Source organism: Diabrotica virgifera, chromosome 5 (assembly GCF_917563875.1).
Source record: "Diabrotica virgifera virgifera chromosome 5, PGI_DIABVI_V3a".
In the NCBI taxonomy this organism is placed as follows: Eukaryota; Metazoa; Arthropoda; class Insecta; order Coleoptera; family Chrysomelidae; genus Diabrotica; species Diabrotica virgifera.
In genome coordinates, this window is record NC_065447.1 from 56,974,908 (window position 1) to 56,996,627 (window position 21,720).

At 33.0% G+C, this 21,720-nt stretch overlaps 1 protein-coding gene across 1 annotated transcript in view; it reads right to left on the bottom strand.

Moving 5' to 3' along the window:
* The window catches only part of LOC114339025 (probable serine/threonine-protein kinase DDB_G0270146), a 118,734-nt gene that overhangs the window by 36,230 nt on the left and 60,784 nt on the right, over window positions 1–21,720 (bottom strand). The window contains exon 5 of the mRNA XM_028289654.2: window positions 1,307–1,563. Coding sequence (XP_028145455.2) covers window positions 1,307–1,563 — 257 coding nt within the window. The remainder of the gene's footprint in view (window positions 1–1,306; window positions 1,564–21,720) is intronic.

Here is a 21,720-nt window from a genome sequence, read left to right on the forward strand (position 1 = left end):
CTTTTATTTTTTTATTTTTTTTTATACATTTTATGATTGTAAGTATATTTATTATATAATTTTATTTTCAGAAAATACGTATTTAGTTAAAAATTTTTCCGACAATTAATGTTCAGAAATCATTTGTGGCATTTTTAATGTGTTTGTGTGTGTTTTATTTTTTTATTATTTTAATTTTTGGCACTGTTTTAATAAAAATGTTTGAGAAGTATTAAGTATAAATTAATTTAATATTTAAATAAAATATAAATAAAAAGTATATTAATTTCGTTTATAATCATATAATCATATAATAGAAGTATAACTTCTTAAGTGCGTACAAAGTACACACACATTCTTTTTTGTATAATGAATACTTATGTATATATAAGTTTATTTAAAAAAAATGTAATTTTTTTGTAAATTATAAAAATGCCATTTTCGATTTAATCAACTATTTTTTCTAAACTAAACATTCCAAACCGGTCAAATCACGGATCACGGTCATGGATCGTATCAATTATGCCTAAATAAAGTTAATTTCAAGTAGGAAACTATTAATTTCTATTAGGATTGTAATGACGAGGGATTAAATTGTTACATTTCTAAAAAAAAAGCAGGGAGCGACTTTATTTTTGTCAGAAGTCAGTCAGTTCTTATGCAAAAAAAAAACTTTTATTGGAGCTCATTTGATAGGTTTTGTAATGAACTTTAAAAAACGTTTCTTAAGTTTTCCCAAAAAATTGCACTACATTCAACTTATTTGAGATTGACTTCTCCATTTCGAGGTTCTTCGAAAATAACAACCCCTTGAAGAGCCATATCTCAGTCGTTATTGGGTTTACATAGTCCTTTCTCGCGAATGTTTTTATTTTTTTATTGGCTATAATTTTATTTTTAACGATTTTTTCTATAAAATTAAAATTTTGCAAGTTATTCATGAAAAACGGTTATAAAACGTGAGATTTTTCAATGAAAAATGCATAGTTTCAATCTTTAATAACTTGGAAAGGATCAAAAATTTATAGAACAAAATTTACTCCGAATTGGTCAATCTATTAACTTCCGTAGTTATTTTGATTGAAAAATTTTCATTTTCTAGATGGGGTTGTTTCACCCTCAGGGCAAGGACAAAGCACGCTTCGGCATAGGGTAGATTTTGACAAAAGTTATAAATATTTACTACCTACTTAAATTTAAATTTTCAAGGAAATCGACCTTGATTCTCAAAATTCCACGAGAAAATGGCTGTTGATTAAACTATAAATTTAGACAATGCTGAAGTCTCTGAAAAAAAAATAAAATAAATAGAAACTAACATACATACCCCCATCTTTAGGCCTCTAGCTAAATCAGAAAAGTTCATAAATTCTAAAATAATTCCTTTCTTATTACATACACCAGAGAAAAAAAAACCCAATGACTCTATTATGTTGGGATGCTTAAGTTTAGCCAGTACGGCAATTTCATTTATTATATATTCATGATGTATCGGATTAAGCTTCATAACTACTTCTCGTTTAACATTATTTTTGGACATTACTCCTCTCGCTATCCTTGATTCTCCAAACCAGTACTGTAATTCTAAAACATTTTCTTATATGTGTATGTGTATATTATTATTTTTATTATTACCTAAAATTTAAAGTTACATACTAAAAACTAAATTATGTAATGCATTTTTCTCATTTCACCACTTGTCAAATGCTCCATCCTTCTTTGGCTACTGTACCATACGTAACCACTTTTGGATGGTGCTAGAAAGGACACCAATGAATAAACTGTGTACGGCAACTAGATGGATGGTGGAGAACGAGACATGGGTTCGAAACTAGCTTTTGGAATGGGGAATGGGTCCAACAGAAGAAATCATCGGAGACAGGATAAAATATATTAGAATATAGAGAGAGAGAGAGAAATAGATAAAAAATAGATAGGGTAAAATAACCAAAGATAAGAAGATACGATAGAAAAAGGGCGCACCACTTGACTTTTTGGGGTAAAAAGTGGAAACTTAGGAACCTTAGAAAATGAAGAGAGGCAAGAAAAGACAATTAAGTCTTGAAAACACATATGAGAAAAGATATGAAAATATAATTATTGAGTAAATGTTGTCAACACACTACATAAATAAATTAAAAATATATTAAGGGGAATTAGTCCACTAAATTACCTATAAAACTTATATAGCCTGATTTTTCCTTCTGGTTGAAAATACAGTTAGCAAGCAGGGATTTTGGTTAAAATAGAGAAATAAAATTCATGAATAAAACAAAAACAATATATTCAACAACAATAAAAACAATTCAACAGAAGGTTGAATGCAAACAGGAAATAAAGAAACACTAAAATTTAACCTAAATATTGAATACACACACAAATAAAAAATTGCACCAACTTTTAGTGTAACAATATGATAAAAGAAATACCTTTACATATACAATATAAATATAGAAAATGCACAAAAAAGAGACTTAGAAAAAAGAGACTTAGAACAAAAACTGGAACAGTGGAGGCAAGCTCTGCAGGAAAAGGGTTTAAAACTTAGTAGGACAAAAACAGATTATTTGGAATGTTCATTTAAAGATGGAGTTACAACAAATAAAATGGTATTTTTGGATGGTGAACTGATTGTAAAAAGCAATGGTTTTAAGTACCTGAGATCAGTATTACAGAGTAATGGAGAAATAGATGGAGATGCATGTAGTAGAATTAGGGCTGGATGGATGAAGTGGAAAGAAGCGAGTGGTGTGTTGTGTGACAGAAAAATTCCAATTAAGCTGAAGATGTACGGAACTGAATATTGGGCAGTGAAAAAGAAACAGGAACAACGAATGCATGTGGCGGAAATGAGAATGCTAGATGGATGAGTGGAGTTACAAAGAAGGATAAAATTAGAAATGAGTACATTAGGAGAAGTCTAGGTGTGGCACCAATTAATGCCAAAATGAGAAAGCATAGGTTAAGATGGTTTGGGCATGTTCAACGTCGAGACGTTAATCACCCAAGACGAAGAATAGCTGAAGTGCAGATTCCTGGAAGGAGTAGGAGAGGAAGACCAAAAAAGACCTGGGGGGAGACGATAAGGCAGGACATGTTGGTAAAGGGGATCAACATTGATATGACCCAAGATAGAATTGTGTGGAGAAATGCAATTAGGGAAGCCGACCCCGCATAGGGATAAGGCAAAGAGAATGATGATATGAGATATGATGATGAATACAACATAGATATAGAAAATGCACCAAAAAATGATCAATAAAGACAGGCTGGTAATATTTAAAAAGTTCAATAAAGCAGATAAAAAATTTCCTCTTTAATGTATGGCTTATCTCGAGATAACGGGTATTGGAAATTTAATAATGTAGAGCAAAACACAAGTAACAAAAAATTTAAATTTAAACGAATAAAAATAGATTACAAAAATCTGTAGTACAAAAATTAAACCAAAAACCAATCCGTACTTGGTTTGAAAATAAATGTAATTGCACTGTTTGTACTTTATTAATGAATGTTCTTACTGAATGTTGAATGTTCGTAAATCAAAATAAATAGTGTAGTCAGCAACTGGCTTCAGTTCGCTTTAAATATAACCAGTTGTAATTATATACATAGTGCTTTGTAGAAAATGAGTTTCTGAACCGGTGCAGTTACAAATTAAAAAACATTTTTCCATCAAGAAAAAAAAATAATTTTAAAAGTTTTATACCGTAAATGTCCACGGACTATTCTAAATGTAAGTATTCACCACAAAAAATTTATTTTATATTTGGTAGTATTTAACAGCCGCTATATTTTACCGTCCTCGAATGAGGACGTTAGGCACAAATGTGTCCAATTCGCATATTGGCTTGGTTTCGGATCATTTCTACAATATTTTACGGCTACAAAACCTTCCAAAAATGGGAGCAAGCCTTGGAAGAAGTTAATAATGAGGAATATGAACAACTGGAGAATATTGATTTGTGTGTTTTGCCACCAAATTTTGATGAACTGACAGATACCGAAAAACTTGATGATTTTCTAGAATATCCAAGTTAAATGAAATTCCTGTAAATATAGAAACTTCTCTTAGTCTCATAATAAACCAGATAATAAAAGAACTTCTGATGAAGTTTTTGTGGACCATCCAAGTAATATGCTAATTTCTTAAAACCCAAGAGGGTAAAAACCGATTTTCAATCTACTACCACAACAGTAAATACTTATATCATTTGAAGTTGAAGAGGAGAAGAAAAACGTTAACGAAGCTCTGACGAAATTATCACCAAGTCAAATTTTTGAAAAATTACTGAAGAAATTATTACATTCATTTGTGACCAAGCAATTATTTTATACGCACAGCAAAAAAAATCTCTATTTTACAATATGTCCAAACGAAATTCAAACTTTTTTGCAATATTATATTATCTAATTGGTTATACAGTGAGCACGTAAAGGTTGGAATAAATTCATTTTCTCGAGAATGGATGATTTTGGAAAAAAATCCCGAAACAGGTCAATTTTTATTTTTAAATTACGACTTTTTGGCATATGTATCATACTAGTGACGTCACCCATCTGGGCGTGATAACGGCATCGATGATTTTTTTAAATGAGAATAGGGGTCGTGTGATAGCTCATTTGAAAGGTAATTCAATTCTCTATTCAGAAATATAAACATTAACATAATTATTATATACAAAAAAAATTTTTGGATTAAATTTATTGACATAAAAAGAAGAATGTATGTAATTTATTTTGTTCAAAATACATTTTACTACTCTCAGAAATCTGAAAAAAATGTTTATTTGAAAAATAATCATTGCTTTTCGCTTAAATTAAATGTTCAAACTGTCACGAGGCTGGTGGGTGACGGCTTTAATTTTGAATTTAAGCAAAAAACAATATTTATTTGCCAAATAAACATTTTTTCCTGTTTTCTGATAGCAGTAAAATGTATTTTGAATTAAATAAATTACCCACATTCTTCTTTTTATGTCAATAAATTTAATTCAAAAATTGTTTTTTGGACACCCTGTATAAATAATTATGTTAATATTTATATTACTGAATAGAGAATTGAATTACCTTTCAAGTGAGCTATCACACGACCCCTATTATTATTTAAAAAAATCATCGATGACGTCATCACGCCCACATGGGTGACGTCATTAGCCTGATATATATACCAGTAAGTCGTAATTTTAAAATAAAAATTGAAATGTTTTGGGATTATTTTCCAAAATCGTCCATTCTCGAGAAAATGAATTTATTCCAACCTTTACGTGCTCACTGAGATATCTGTATAACAGATTACCACGAGAAAGGTTATACTACTGGTCATTAGATGAGGACCTAGGAGTTTCCTGTGCTTATAACGTGATGAGCAGAGACAAGTACTTGGATTTAAAGAAAGTTTGGTCATCTAGCGGATAATGCCAAAATAGGTGATTTTAAAGATCGTATCTGAAACAAAAAATAAAACCACTACGGAAGGAACTGTATGAGAAAATTGAGTGCAAAAGTGTCCAGTAATGGAATCTAAGCTAATGAAGAAAATGGCAAGAGGTACATATGATTATAGATTCGACAAAACTAATGAAATTTTGTGTGCAAAATGGTATGACAATTGTGTTTGTTCTATGTTATCCAATTATGATATCACTGGACCACTAGGTCAAGTAAAACGGTAGTCCAAGTCCAAAGCATCAAAATCAAAAGAAAATGTAGTACAGCCAAAATTGTTTGCTTCCTACAATTCTTGAATGGGTGGAGCTGATGAGCATGATCAGTGCATATCATTATATCGAATAAGTATAAAAGGTAAGAAGTGGTTGTGGGTTTTATTTACGTACTTTCTTGATATGATCGTGACTAATGCCTTGAAACTTCATCAAATTTCTGCTGAAAATGTGGTGGATCAGTTAGAATTCCATCATCATATAGTACGTATTTATTTGAGAGATGCAGTCACTTCAAGAACACAAAGAAAAAGAAAAGCTGATTCCAGCACTGAAGTCACCCAAGGCTTTCATTTTCTGGGAAAACTGGAAAAACAGTTAAAGTGTTCTGTGTGTCATATGAAGGCAAGGTTAACATGCAAAAAGTGTGAAAAAACAATGTGTATGTGTAAAAATATTTTTAAAAATATCATACAAATACCTAACGTCCCCATTTGAGGACGCCAGTGTATTTCAAATTTTTTTTTTGTTTGATATAATGTAGATGCCCCCAGACATCACAATTTTGTATCGTTTACCATTTTTTCCCAGCTAGTTTCTTTTAGGCGTTAATGGGTTAAAAATATAAAGATCTTGTTGCTTTGTGCTCTAGTAAAGCTGTACCAGAGCAATATTGCAGTTTTATTTGAATCTTCCACACTCTCAACAACACAATATTCGGATGATGACTTTGAATAAAAGTTTGCTAGGGATTAATTTTGTTTTTTAAATAAAATAATATCAACGGTTTTATAATTTGTAAATGTTTATTTTGTAGTTAATAAATCTAATAGATAATATTTTATTTACTTCTTGTTAATATGTATGATTTGTGATTGTGAATGTTTAGACACTTTTTTGAGTAATAAAATAACGTTTTAAGTAAAATCAATAAAAAAACTAATAATAATCTCTTGATTTTGATATTTACTCATTAGTTACCATTTATATGCACCTAATCAAAGACACATACTTTGTTGAAATATCATTGTATACCACTTAAATGATATTCACCTAAAATTAAAAAAAAGTGGTATTGTAACTCGACCTAAATCAGGACCAGTAATATTAACAACAATGTGATACGTAAAAGCAAAAATCTGAGAAAAAGTTATAAAATATGGATTAAGAACATTACAAAAAATATAAAAGCTGTCGCAGTAAAAAAATAATCTCTTGTGGAAATTTCTTTAAATCGCTCTCCTTTAAACTTTAGAGGTGAGTTACAATGTTTTACATATCATGTAAATAATTATTATATATTATTATGTAGCCTATTTACTAACGCCAAGACTATAATGACTAAGAGGCAAAACTAAAAACAAAACTATGTGATCAGCATAACTCACGTGGTGCAGTATTTCTATGTCGACATTTAAGAGGCTACATCAGCCCGTCATCAATATTAATTCGAGAGATAGTGTAGCCGTACCGTTTTTCGAAAGTTTTTTGAACTTTTTGCAACGTGCATCGGCAGTACGGGACACAGCAGTACGGCAGAGGTGACTATTTATGTTGCAAAATCAGTTAGAAAATTCGACTTCTTGTTATGTATAGGTACATACCTAATCGATTTTAGTAGTTCCCATGTTACACAAAATCTAGGCGTGGGATCAAAAAGTTTATTTGCAGAAAGTGTATTTTTTTGTTCTTCTTAATGGCGGTACAGACTCATTCTCTTCTTCTTCTTCTTTCTTGTATGTAGGCTTTAAAGCCTGTTTCTTCTTCAATATTAGCCTCCTAAATTGTTTAAGTTATCGCATCATCTTTTTCTTGGTCTGCCAATACTTATTCGTCCATTTGGTGACTTATCTCGTGCTATTCGTACTATCCTATCCTCTGCCATTCTACTAATGTGTTCGTTCCACTCCTGTTTCCGTTTTGTCACCCATCCATTTATGTCTTCTATATTGCATGCTCTTCTTGTGTTTTCGCTTCTCTCCCTATCCGACAAACTTTTCCAACAGACTTTTCCCTGATATTCGTCGGAGTATTTTCATCTCTGTTGTTTCAAGTAGTCGTCTCGTTTTAGATGTGTCAGATCTTGTCTCCGTGTATGTCAATATAGGTCTAATTGCTGCTTTCTAGATTAATGCTTTTGTGTCTTGTCTTAGGTGTTTGTTCTTCCAGATTGTGTCATTAAGAGATCCCGCCGCTTTACTTGCTTTTAAGCTTTGTTGTCGTACTTCCTCTTTAACATCTCCGTAACTGGTTATATCTATTCCCAGATATCTAAACCTTGTTTCCTGCTTTATTATTTTCCCGTCAATTTCGATTTTACATCGTAGTGGGTATTTAGATGTTGTCATACATTTCGTTTTTTCTGCTGATATTATCATATTGTATTTCTTGGCTGTTGTATTGAAGATGTGTGTTAATCTTTGGAGATCGTCTTCTCTCTCGGCGATTATTGCGGCGTCGTCTGCATAACATAATATTTGGATTTCTTTATTCCCCATTCTGTAACCATGGCCTTTACGTATTGCTTCTATTATTTCGTCCATTATTATATTAAAGAGCAGTGGGCTTAATGAGTCACCTTGTCTGACTCCGCTTTGTACTGGTATAAACTGCGTTAGTTTTCCATTTATAAGACTAAGTTTTCACCCTAATGGCATATAACATATCCCACCAGAATGAAAACAATGGGAACCTTCTCTGGTTACACCTCCGAGGCTTCTACAATTTGCAAGCCATACGGATGCTGAGACTAAGGAAGATGAGGGAATTCTACAATTTACAATTCACGTCACATCTGCTCAGCGCGGTAAAGTTCCAACGAGACTGGTTCCCTTCATACTCCACACAGAGTAAATGTAAATCAAAAATGAATAACCATTTTCAATTTCGTTGCAAAACGAAAATACAGCCGAACCATATTCCAGTCCAATCAGAGAGTGCTGCAAGCACCTCTACCGGTTTCGAAACTTATTAGTCTCTCATCAGGAGGCACATATGCTGCTCTCCCTGATCCAACCAAAACAAACCCCAGCGTGCAGTCCCGAATTGCAACGAACGAAATGGCATAGATGCCCTAGCGGCAACTGCTAGCAAAAGACTAAGTTTTCACCCTAATGGCATATAACATATCCCACCAGAATGAAAACAATGGGAACCTTCTCTGGTTACACCTCCGAGGCTTCTACAATTTGCAAGCCATACGGATGCTGAGACTAAGGAAGATGAGGGAATTCTACAATTTACAATTCACGTCACATCTGCTCAGCGCGGTAAAGTTCCAACGAGACTGGTTCCCTTCATACTCCACACAGAGTAAATGTAAATCAAAAATGAATAACCATTTTCAATTTCGTTGCAAAACGAAAATACAGCCGAACCATATTCCAGTCCAATCAGAGAGTGCTGCAAGCACCTCTACCGGTTTCGAAACTTATTAGTCTCTCATCAGGAGGCACATATGTGGTTTTGGTTGGATCAGGGAGAGCAGCATATGTGCCTCCTGATGAGAGACTAATAAGTTTCGAAACCGGTAGAGGTGCTTGCAGCACTCTCTGATTGGACTGGAATATGGTTCGGCTGTATTTTCGTTTTGCAACGAAATTGAAAATGGTTATTCATTTTTGATTTACATTTACTCTGTGTGGAGTATGAAGGGAACCAGTCTCGTTGGAACTTTACCGCGCTGAGCAGATGTGACGTGAATTGTAAATTGTAGAATTCCCTCATCTTCCTTAGTCTCAGCATCCGTATGGCTTGCAAATTGTAGAAGCCTCGGAGGTGTAACCAGAGAAGGTTCCCATTGTTTTCATTCTGGTGGGATATGTTATATGCCATTAGGGTGAAAACTTAGTCTTTTGCTAGCAGTTGCCGCTAGGGCATCTATGCCATTTCGTTCGTTGCAATTCGGGACTGCACGCTGGGGTTTGTTTTGGTTGGATCAGGGAGAGCAGCATATGTGCCTCCTGATGAGAGACTAATAAGTTTCCAAACCGGTAGAGGTGCTTGCAGCACTCTCTGATTGGACTGGAATATGGTTCGGCTGTATTTTCGTTTTGCAACGAAATTGAAAATGGTTATTCATTTTTGTTTTCCATTTATCTTCGCCTGTATTCGATTATGAAAATAGATGTTTTCGATGGTTTGTATAATATTGATTGGTATGTTTCTTCTATACAGTAAATGTAAGACGTCTTCGACTTGGATGTGATCGAAAGCCTTTGTCAGGTCTATAAAACATAGATATGCTGGTTTATTGTACTCAATAGCCTTTTCTGTGATTTGTTACAAATAAGGCGTCTATGCAGGATCTTCCGGATCTGAATCCTTGTTCATCTGATAAAGTTGTTAGTTTTTTGATTTTGTTGGTTAGGACTTTTGTGGTTAGCTTAAGTGCGGTGTTCAGTAGATTTATCCCTCTATAATTGTTGGGGTCTTCTTTGTCTCCTTTCTTGAACATTGGTATCATTAAGCTGTTTCTCCATGTGTCTGGTATCTTGTAGTGCAATATTAGTTTTTGTATAAGTTTTGTCATCTCTAGGGTTATACGTATGTTCGTATTTTAGAAGCTCGTTGGTTATTCCGTCTGGTCCTGGTGACTTTCTGCTTTTGAGTGAATTTATGGCTATCTCTACTTCCTGAAAACTAATTTCTATTTCGTGTCTTAATTCAGGTAGGTTATTGTTTTGATTATTATTTTCCTTTCCTTTAAACAGTTACTTCAAGTATCTTTCCCATTCGTTTGCTGGTATGTTATTGTATTCCTTCAATTCTGCCATTTCTTTCCGTTGGTTTCTTATGAATCTCCATATTTTTTTTGTGCTCCGTAGTCGATTTCCATCCTTTTTGTAAACTGTTCCCAGTGTTCATTTTTTGTTCTTCTTACCAATTGCTTTGTTTCATTTCGTAGTCTTCTATAGGTGTCTCTGGATTCTGGAGTGTTTGATGTTTTATACTTCATGTAGGCCTCTGGCTTCTCTTTACATTTATCTTTTATTTCTTTTCTGAACCATGGTGTATTGTTGTTGTTTCTTTTGTTCATTATGACTTTTCGTTTTCCTAGAGCTTCTGTTGCTGCCTCTTCAATGTTGTTTTTAATTTTCTCCCAGCTCGCGTTTATATCTTCGATGTCGTCTATTTGTTTCAGCTGTATCTTCTGCGCTAGCCTCCTTTGGTACATTTCTCTTGTAGAATCGTTCCACAGTGATTCTGCATTGAAATTTTCGTCGGTGATTTCCTGTAGAAAATGTTTTGGTGTTATTTTCATTCTTATTTTTGCTAGGACTAGTTTGTGTTCACTCCCTGCGTCTGCTGAGTTTAAAGTTCGAATATCTAGAATCTGCTTTGGGTGGATTTTTCTATTAGTGACTATAAAATCAATCATAAATGTGTGCCCCCTGGAGTTTTCAAACGTATATTTATACTGAAGCTTATGGTCGAAAAATGTATTATTGATTCTCAGTTCGTTAAAAGCACAGAGATTAGCCATGAGTTCTCCATTTGCGTTGACATCGTTTTCATTGAATCTTTGTTTTACTCCTGGAACTATTTCATTTCCGATGCGTGCATTAAAATCACCCATAAGAATTAAGTGTTCTTCATGAGGTATGTCATCCATGAGGTATGTCATCCAGAACTGTTCGTAGAATGCCTCTCGTTCCTCCTTAGGTTTGCAATACTCGGGGCTATAGATAGATATAACATTTAATTTTTGGTAGTCCATTGTGATGTTCATAATGTATTATTCTTTCGGAGATGAAACGGCAGTTACTTATGTTGTCTTTAAATTTCTTATGGACAAGTATACCTACGCCTGCTCGTGCTCGTTCTTCTTTCTTCTTAGTTTCTTGGATTGTACAAATGTCTGTGTTTTTGTTTATCAGTTCTTCGATTATCTCTTGGTCTTTGTTGTTGAACGAAGTGATGTTCCATGTTGCTAATCTGATTGTGGGCTTCATTCAGACTCATTCTCCAATGCCATATTGTTGCCGTTTTTGGACGTCCTTGACATGAATCGTTTTCAAGACTTGTACGTTCTATAAGACCATGCTTCAGGAGCGTCATTTGAAATTTTGATAGGGGGGGGGGGCAAGCATTATATATACAATACATTATATATGCAAACCTAATACAAAATTGATCTATTTTTTGTAAATTTCAGTCATTTTCAGGGTCAGGGGGGCGCAAATGCCCCCCCGACCCTATCAAATGACGCCCCTGCCATGCTTTCTGCGTGGACTATTTTATGATCTCTAATCAACCAATCAACTAAAGTTTCTAGAAATTGAAAGTTAAGGACATAAAATATATCGTCGGTATACTGCGAAAACCAGGTAAATGACAAATTTTAAAATATTGAGTTAAGTATACCAAAATTCTCAGCTTTTTACGTTCTACATACAGGTAAAACTCAATAAATGATACAATTTACCATTCAGCAGATAATTTATATAGTCCAGAAAGCCACTGCGCATCCGCTAGGAAAAATATTCTAATTCGGATTTTTTGCACAATCTTACTCAAAAAGGACTCCTTTTAACAAATTTGCATGTTGCCAGGACCAAAAGGTGGTCAAAAATTTTTTAAACGTTTTTTTTTTGTTTTTTTCCTAAAATTATTTTTTTTGCATGGGAAAAAGTTTTTTTTAGATTTTTTGGATCATTCCAAACAGAAAAGGTCTTTAGTGACTTTTCTCTAAAAATGATAGTTTTTGACATATAAGCGATTAAAAATTGAAAAATTGCGAAATCGGCCATTTTTAACCCTCAAAAACTATGTGAAAAACTGAAAATTTTAATGTTGCCAAGGTAGGTAAATATTCTTTAAACATCGATTAATGAAATCCCGAAGAGTTTTTTGCAATACAATATTCAGAACTCCTTTGTTTTTTAATTGCTAATCAAGCGTGCGCGACACTATTTTCCACCGACAGTATGGTGCAAATGAAAGGAATAAATTCGTTATTTCGTAAACCGGCGACTTTAAGGAAAAATCCCGAAACAGGTCGATTTTTATTTTTAGGTTATGATATTGTGGCATATATGGTATACTAGCGACGTCATCCATCTGGGCGTGATGACGTTTTCGATGATTTTTTTAAATGAGAATAGAGGTGGTGTGCTAGCTCATTTGAAAGGTTATTCAATTCTCTATTCAGTAATATAAACATTTACATAATCATTTATACAGGGTGTCCAAAAATTTTTTATTAAATTAAATTATTTGACAAAAAAAGAAGTAGGACACCCTGTATAAATAATTATGTAAATGTTTGCATTACTGAATAGAGAATTGAAGAAACTTTCAAATGAGCTACCACACGACCCCTATTCTCATTTTAAAAAATCATCGATTACGTCATCACGCCCAGACGGATGACGTCACTAGTATACCATATATGCCACAATATCATAACTTAAAAATAAAAATCGACCTGTTTCAGCATTTTTCCTTAAAGTCGCCGGTTTACGAAATAACGAATTTATTCCTTTCATTTGCACCATACTGTCGGTGGAAAATAGTGTCGCGCACGCTTGATTAGCAATTAAAAAACAAAGGAGTTTTGAATATTGTATTGCAAAAAACTCTTCGGGATTTCATCAACCGATGTTTAAAGAATATCTACCTACCTTGGCAACATTAAAATTTTCAGTTTTTCACATAGTTTTTGAGGGTTAAAAATGGCCGATTTCGCAATTTTTCAATTTTTAATTGCTTATATGTCAAAAACTATCATTTTTAGAGAAAATCACTAAAGACCTTTTCTGTTTGGAATGATCCAAAAAACCTAAAAAAACTTTTTTCCATGCAAAAAAAATAATTTTAGGAAAAAAACAAAAAAAAACGTTTAAAAAATTTTTGACCACCTTTTGGTCCTGGCAACATGCAAATTTGTTAAAAGGAGTCCTTTTTGAGTAATATTGTGCAAAAAATCCGCATTAGAATATTTTTCCTAGCGGATGCGCAGTGGCTTTCTGGACTAATATAATAAACAAATAAGTTACACCTAACCAACTTTTCATTTTCAAATAAAACAATATATCGCTACTTACTTCCATAAAATCAAAGTTCTGTTGCATGTAAAACCAACTAAGCGCACATATATATTTGCCGGAAAACAATATATTTCTACTGCTGTATATCTACCATATTCAGTAAAAAGCTGATAAGTGTCTTTAATACAGTGTGATTTATTTTGATTTACAGGTAAAACTAGGTAAGTGATCGCACCTTGATCTTAAAGGCTATGCCCCCTCACCGATCAGCCCCGCTACTTATGTTTTCGATAAAGGATATAAAATTATGCACTCATGCAAATTTTTAGCTTCCCAGAGGTCCTAAAAAGTCTTAAATCGAGAAAAGAAGAATTTTTAGGTTTTATTTTTTTGTGAGCGCAATTTTACTTCAAAAATCTGAAAAAATTCAAGAGGTTATATCTTTCGAATAAAAAATAACCTAATTTTTTTCAGATTTTTGTACTGAAAAATGAGCCCAGGAAAAATTTTTTAAATTTTCAAAAAAATTTTAGGTTATGATAATATGATTTGACCAACTTTTAAATAGTATTTTTTTGAGTACTTTTTGCCGTTCTTTTAAATGGCAGAGGCGGAATTTTTAATATCTGAGCGGAAAGACCGAAAAAATCGAAACATCTCGGGACAGCCAATTTTAGGATTTAGGATCCTGACTATAACAGCTGAAAAGAAAACTAAAATTGTGAATTTTGTCATAAAATTTGATATGTGGGGTTATAATAATATTTGGAACAACTTTTCCAAATAACTTTTATCGATATCTGTAACGAGAAGCAAATCGAATCGCATATCGAAAATTCACCCCGTTTGTGGATTCGCAGTAGGCCGCGTTTAAAATTTAAAGTTCAGTTGACTATTTTAAAAATTGTGAACCATCACCCTGTATGACTGTGCAAAATTTTAAATCTGTATATATTTTTATGGCCGAAACATAGGGGTGTGTTCATCTTAAATGCGACACACTGTATCTTATCAATTTGATAATTTATTGCAACTAATATAGTCGTATTTTTTATAGATTCAAAATATACAATCAAAGTACTGACTAATTCGCTAATTTTATCATAAAAAGTTCAAATTCATTTTAGGATATATTAATAATGTGTATTAATAATTAATGTGTATTAATAATGTGTATATGTTACAGTTCAAGTTGATTCTCAGTTAGAGTTGACTCCAACTAGTTGGAGTCAACTCCAACTGAACCGAGCAGTAAAAGTTGATTTTAAAAATTGAAATTAACTTTTACTAGTTGGAGTTGACTCTTCCTGGATCGATTCAGTAAATGTTGATTATACGAGAATCTCAAGTGCATTTTTAATGAGTGTACGTTTCTTTGTTTTGACCGTTTCAACTACTTATTAGTATAGTCTGTAACGTCGCCCACGTTAGGTAAATTATTCTGAATCGATTTTTTGCACAAACTTACTCAAAGAAATATATAACAGTATAACAATCCTTATAACAAATACACAGGGTGTCATGCGGTACCGCGGCCGAAAAATTGTTTAACCGATTTCAGTAAAGTCAGTCAGTAAAGTGACACTTTATCGAACGAGTCTGATATTACGAGCAGAGGAACAGACCCGTTCGATAAAGAGTATTGAGGTGGTGCGTACAAAATTGTATCGTCAATCATAAAAAACATTAACACTTACTTACAACTTTGCGGAAATTTTTTTAATTTTAGACGAAATAAAAAATTCGTATGACAGTAATGACAGTAATCACAGATGACTTTTGCATGATGGCCGGTTTTGATGTTTAATCGATATTTTTATCAATATTGTATACCTACCTAATTACTAAATCTGTAAAGTTTTGATTTATTTTGTATGAATATAATTGCGAAACAGTACAGAATTTTAATTTTTGACATAAATTTTATCAATAATAAGATAAATTTTGTACAATATTTTTAATAATTAAAATAAATAAATTTTAATTTCACTCAAATAAATAATCGATTGCCTGCCATTGACCACTTACATTCAATCTCGGTTATTTTGATTAATTATCGCGGCAGGTAAAGTAACATTCTTCTTTCAATACAACAAAGTGTTACTTTACTGTCGAAAATGAGGGCAAATGAGTACAATAATGAATGATTTTAGTGACGTTTGGCGATAAACAAAGATTTTAAACAAATTCGCAAAAATACACACACCGGCAAAATTAGCCGAACACCTTAAAAATGGGACATGTTTGATGTCTCGAGTTTCCTAAACCACTGATCCGATTTGGATGATTCTTTTAGTATGTTATAGCCTTATTATTTAAGAATGTCGTTTTAATAATATTGTTGCTAGACAGGTAAATATCATTTTATACCGGGTGTACAAATCATGCTGTGTTTTTTCTTAAAGTTTGGAACACCCTGTGGAATATTCTAGCACATGTAAAATATTAAAATTAACACTCGATTGTAGATTTAGGCTTTCTTAACATTTTTCTTTTTGATTTATTTACTTATGTGTGATAATAAAAAAGTTATGTGCGTTAACAACTATCCATGTTTTTATAGAATAGAATAGAATAGAAATATGCTTTATTGTCACTGAAAATTATACAATTTTATGGACAAAGCTTAACATAGATTCACGAAAAAGATATACATAACAATAACAATAACAAATACAATTTTATAAAATTAGATAAATCGTCAATAAAAAAAATATATAAACAAGTTAAAAAAAAGTGAAGTAAAAAAACAATAAATCCTCATAGTAGGGGAGGAAAGTATACTAAATTTGCAGTTACTCGAGCTTTATGGGAGCCTATTGGATTGTGAAGAGTATGTGCTAAAATCGGAAAAAGGTTAAGTTAAATTTTCCATAAAGTGGGGGACTTTTCATTTTTTAATTTAATTTTCCATTTGAAACAATCATTTTTCTCCGATTATAGCGCTATCTATCCATAATTAGAAAAAATGTGTCGAATAAAAGTTGCTTATTTTTACGTGAAGAATCCAAATCTGCAATAAAAATTGGGGGCTCCTATTTGGGATTTTAAATTAAATCCCCCACCCCACCTCCGTGGGGGTTCGTGACACCCCACGGAGAGGGGAGGGGGTAAATTAAAAATTTTAAATACGAACCCTGCGATATTTCGCGAAATGAACATCAGATCGTAAAACTGCAAAATACACCTATTCAATATTTTTCAAAAATCTACCGAATGGCACCAAACACTATCCCGACGGAGGTGGGCTGGGGGGTTACTTTAAAATCTTAAATAGGAGACATCTGTATAAACTGCAAATTTAGCATACTTTCCTCCCCTACTATGAGGATTTATTGATAAAAAACATGGCTAGTTGTTAAAGCACATAACTTTTTTATTTTCCAACATAAGCAAATGAATCAAAAAAGAAAATGTTAAGAAAGCCTACAATCGAGTTTTAATTTTAAAATATTATATATACTAGAATATTCCACAGGGTGTACCGAACTTTAAGAAAAAAAGACAGTATGACTGTAACACCCGGTATAAAATGACATGTACCTGTCTAGCAACAATATTATTACACCGATATTCTTAACTAATAAGGGTATAACTTACTAAAAGAATCACTTAAATCGGACAACAGGTTTAGGAAATTCGAGACATCAAAACATGTCCCATTTTTAAGGTGTTCGGCTAATTTTGCCGGTGTGTGTAATTTTTTCACTTCGTACAATTTTTTTTTAGATCCGGTGGGCCTTTTTTTCTCTAAAATTGACTGTTGTCGAGTTATTAGCTACTTAAAATTTGAAAAACGCCAAAATAACCATTTTCGAGGTTAAATAACTCGGTTAAAGATAATTATTGTGAAAGTCGAGCGAGCGGCCGTGGAGTAACGGCATAATCGCTGGCCTCATACGCCAGTGCACGTGAGTTCGAGCCCCGCTAAAGACAAACCATTTTCATTTCCAATAATGACACGAGCCGTCTCACCGTGCCTCGGAGAGCACGTTAAGCCGTCGGTCCCCCTGGGCTAGTGTACATATACACTAGTTACTTGAAACAGGGTTAAAGATGTAATTGGCGCCGGAACTGTCCGAAAGGCAAAAATGCCATACGATATTATATATTATGAAAGTCAGAAACTAAAAAAATCAAAGATTAAAGCTACCTCTATAAGATCCTGAAGAAATTTTTGTCATTATTTCATTAATAAGAAATTATTTTTAATTATCAACAATGAGCGCTAACCGTGTATTGAGGGCGGCCGTCAATGTGAGTGCGAGTGAGATTCGCCATTGGACGGCTGGCATGGTGCATCTCTTTAGCACTCACCATTGACGGCAGCCTAATACGCACTTAGCGCTCATTGTTAATAATTAAAGATAAAGCTTAGTAATAAAATAGTGACAAAAATTTCTGCTGGATCTTGTAGAGGGGGCTATAAACTTTGATTTGTTCACTTTCTGACTTTCATAATAATGAATTTTAACCGAGTTATTAAGCCTTAAAAATGGCTATTTTCGCATTTTTCAAATTTTAAATCGCGTATAACTCGACAACAATCAATTTTAGCGAAAAATCACAAAATACCTTTTTTTGCTCAGAATAACCCAAATGATCTAAAACAGAATGATCGAAGTGAAAAAATTATTTTTGTGAATTTGTCTAAAAAGAATTGTTTAAACAATTTATCGATCAAGGTACTGTCTGGCACCCAGTAGATTTGTTATAAGGACCTCTTTTTGAGTAAGTTTGTGCAAAAAATTCGAATCGGAGTAATTTACCTAACGGGGGCGACGATACACCTAGACTAATTTGAACATATTCAGTAACATTTAATTTCTAGAATCGGCTGTTTGTGTGAATCAGAATCAACTTTTACTAAATGGCATTGGGAAGAGTATACTTTTCCTAGTTGGAGTCTACTTTTACTAGTAAAGGTTGAATATAAATCTTCATTTTATATTTATAGTCAACTTTTACTGAAACGAGCCGTTAGAGTTGACTCCAACTAGTTGGAGTCAACTCCAACTGGATAATCAACTTGAACTGTAACATATATACAATTATGTAATTATGTGTAATAATATAATATACAGAGAGAGTTTTATGTATGGAAACCCTCAATTATCTCCGAAATGGCTTGCACGATTTTTATGGATTGTGGTGGGTTGGGGTTTTCTAATGTGGCCCGCCGATATTATAGTAATACTTACATTGTTGTCAGATCTTCCGTTTTTCTGAAAATCTAATTAACTTTGTTATTTCAAATGGAACACCCTGTATATTTTTTGCATTTTGAAGTCCTTAAGAAATACTGATTATTTTCCATGTTTCATTCCCTATACCTAAAGGCCATAATTTCGGAGTTATTGCTACATTTATTTAAAAAAACTTTTTAAACAAATTATAAAAATCAATTTTTTTCGGCCTGCGTAGACATTATTTTACGTTTTTTGGACCATTGGGAACAGAAAAGTTCTCTTGTAATTTTTCTCTAAAGTTAATCGTTTTCGAGTTATAAATAATTTAAAACTGAAAAGAAATCGAATAATTACGATTTTCAAGGTTAAAGAACAAATCAAAAATATTATTTTTGAAACTGCCAAGTATAGAAATTCAAGCTAAAGCCTTACCTATTTTATCCAGTGGCGGCTGGTCAGAGGAGGCAAGGGAGGCTTAGCCTCCCCATAAATTTTTTACACACACTACACTGTTTTGTTTACTTTGTTATTTTGCTTCGCGTTAGAGATATCGCAAAAAGTTATTTGAACAAGTTGTTCCAAATAATATTCTAACCCCACATACCAAATTTCAGCACAAAATTCGCACTTTTAGTTTTTTCATTATTTGTAGTCGGGATCCTAAAATCGCAGAGGAGGCTGCTGGCCGGAAAATCTCACTTGCTAATGCTTTGCGTAGCCCAGCAGCGAGCGAAGGATGGTTTAAGGAGACCTGCATCGCTTAACGCACACGCTGCCCGGAGATCGGGCAAGTGAGATTTTACGGCCAGTAGCCTCCTCTGCGGATTTTAGGATCCTGACTACAAATAATGAAAAAACTAAAAGTGCGAATTTTGTGATGAAATTTGGTATGTGGAATTAGAATAATATTTGGAACAACTTGTTTAAATAACTTTTTCCGATATCTGTAATGCAAAGCAAAATATCGGTAATTTACCGTGTTTTTGGATTCGCAGAGTATAGTCCTGTCGCCAGGGGGGGTACAACGGCCTCCTTTATTCAGATGGACTTACCCAAGTTTTTTTCATGTATTTTGACCCGTAGAATACGAATTTTTTGGGTAACAGTTGATCCGGATGTCGATAATATTGTTATTGACCAAGAACTTGAGGAATTACATAACCGCGATCTCTCGCACAACAAAACATTTTTTGGTATTTTTTGGGTCATTCTAAGCAAAACATGTTTCTACAATTTTTTTCGTAGGATGCATAGTTTTAGAGATAAACGCGGTTGAACTTTCAAAAAATCAAAAAATTGCAATTTTTGAACCCGAATAACAGTCTGCTTACCGCATTTGAAAGTTTAAGTCAAATTATATCGGTTTTAATTATTTGCATTGCTAAAAATTTATTTTTTTATTGTTCAACAAAGCTATAAACACATAGTGTTTCCCGTGCCTTTACATGCGTTTTAACGCATGCTACGTGGAAATAGCCTCGATTGCACTAGTACCTATTCTACCTACTCGTTCGATTTTAAATGAGAAATCATAGAAAACATCACTCACGCACTAGGTGTTTGTAGCTTTGTTTAACAATAACACAATAAATTTTGAGCAATGCAAATAATCAAAACCGATATAATTTGACTTGAACTTTCAAAGGCGCTAAGCAGAATTGCTGTTTTATTTTTTAATCAAAAGTTATTCGGGTTTAAAAATTGCAGTTTTTCGATTTTTTGAAAGTTCAACCGCGTTTATCTCGAAAATTGAGCATCCTACGGGAAAACTTGTTAGAACATTTTTTACTTAGAATGACCCAAAACATACAAAAAAAATGTTTTGTTTTGCGAGAAATCTCTGTTATGTAATTCCTCAAGTTCTTGGTCAATAACAATCTTATCGACATCCGGATCAACTGTTACCCAAAAAATTCGTATTCTACGGGTCAAAATACATGAAAAAAACTTGGTTAAGTCCATCTGAATAAAGGAGGCCGTTGTACCCCCCCTGGCGACAGGACTAGTAAGCCGCTTTAAGAATTAAAAAAAAATTCAGTTGAGTACCTTAAACAATGTGAACCTTCAACCTGTATGGACTGCACAACTTCAAATCTGTATTTATTTTGATATCGATGGCTTAACTTGCAAATCGGCTAACTCCATTTTATCGGTAAGTAGTTTTAATGAAATAATATAACTTTTTGTGAGAAATATCATAGTTATAACATAATATGTTGAGGATGGAGTTGTCCATTATTAACGTAACTATTTACCATGTGAATTGAGGAGTTACCCAATATACCAATTCTGTGAATTTAAGAAGTTTTGTTGTGTTCCTGTAAAGTTTTAAAAAACGGAGTTAGCCGCTGTGCAAGTTAAGCCATCGATATGCATATTTACTTACTGAGATAGAATTGTTAACACATAAACGACACAAACTGGTAATACACTTTTACAATTATACTAACTATTTTTAAAATGATATGATATTATGAAATTATTAATTATGATGATATAAAATGTAAATAAAAAATGGTCAAAAAAATGGGGCCTTAAATTAGATTTTTTTGGATGATTTTTTTTGCTAGTGCAAATTTGTCTAGATATTTTACAGTTAGGTATAGCCTCCCCTATTGTAAACATCACGAGCCGCCACTGATTTTATCAGTTACCAATAAGTAATTTGAGCTTGTTTCATTATAAAATATTGTTTTTTAGTTGTTAATGCCCGATAATTTGTTAATGCCCGTCCTCTTATAAGCGCTTCATTAACATTTATCAAAAAGCAATGTTTTAGAATAAATCGTGCCAAAAAATTTTATAGCTAGCCCCTGGAAGAAGAGTTTGGGTACTCCGCAGTTTCAAAAATATTGTTTTTTATTTTTGTTTTTGAACCTTGAAAATCGTCATTATTCG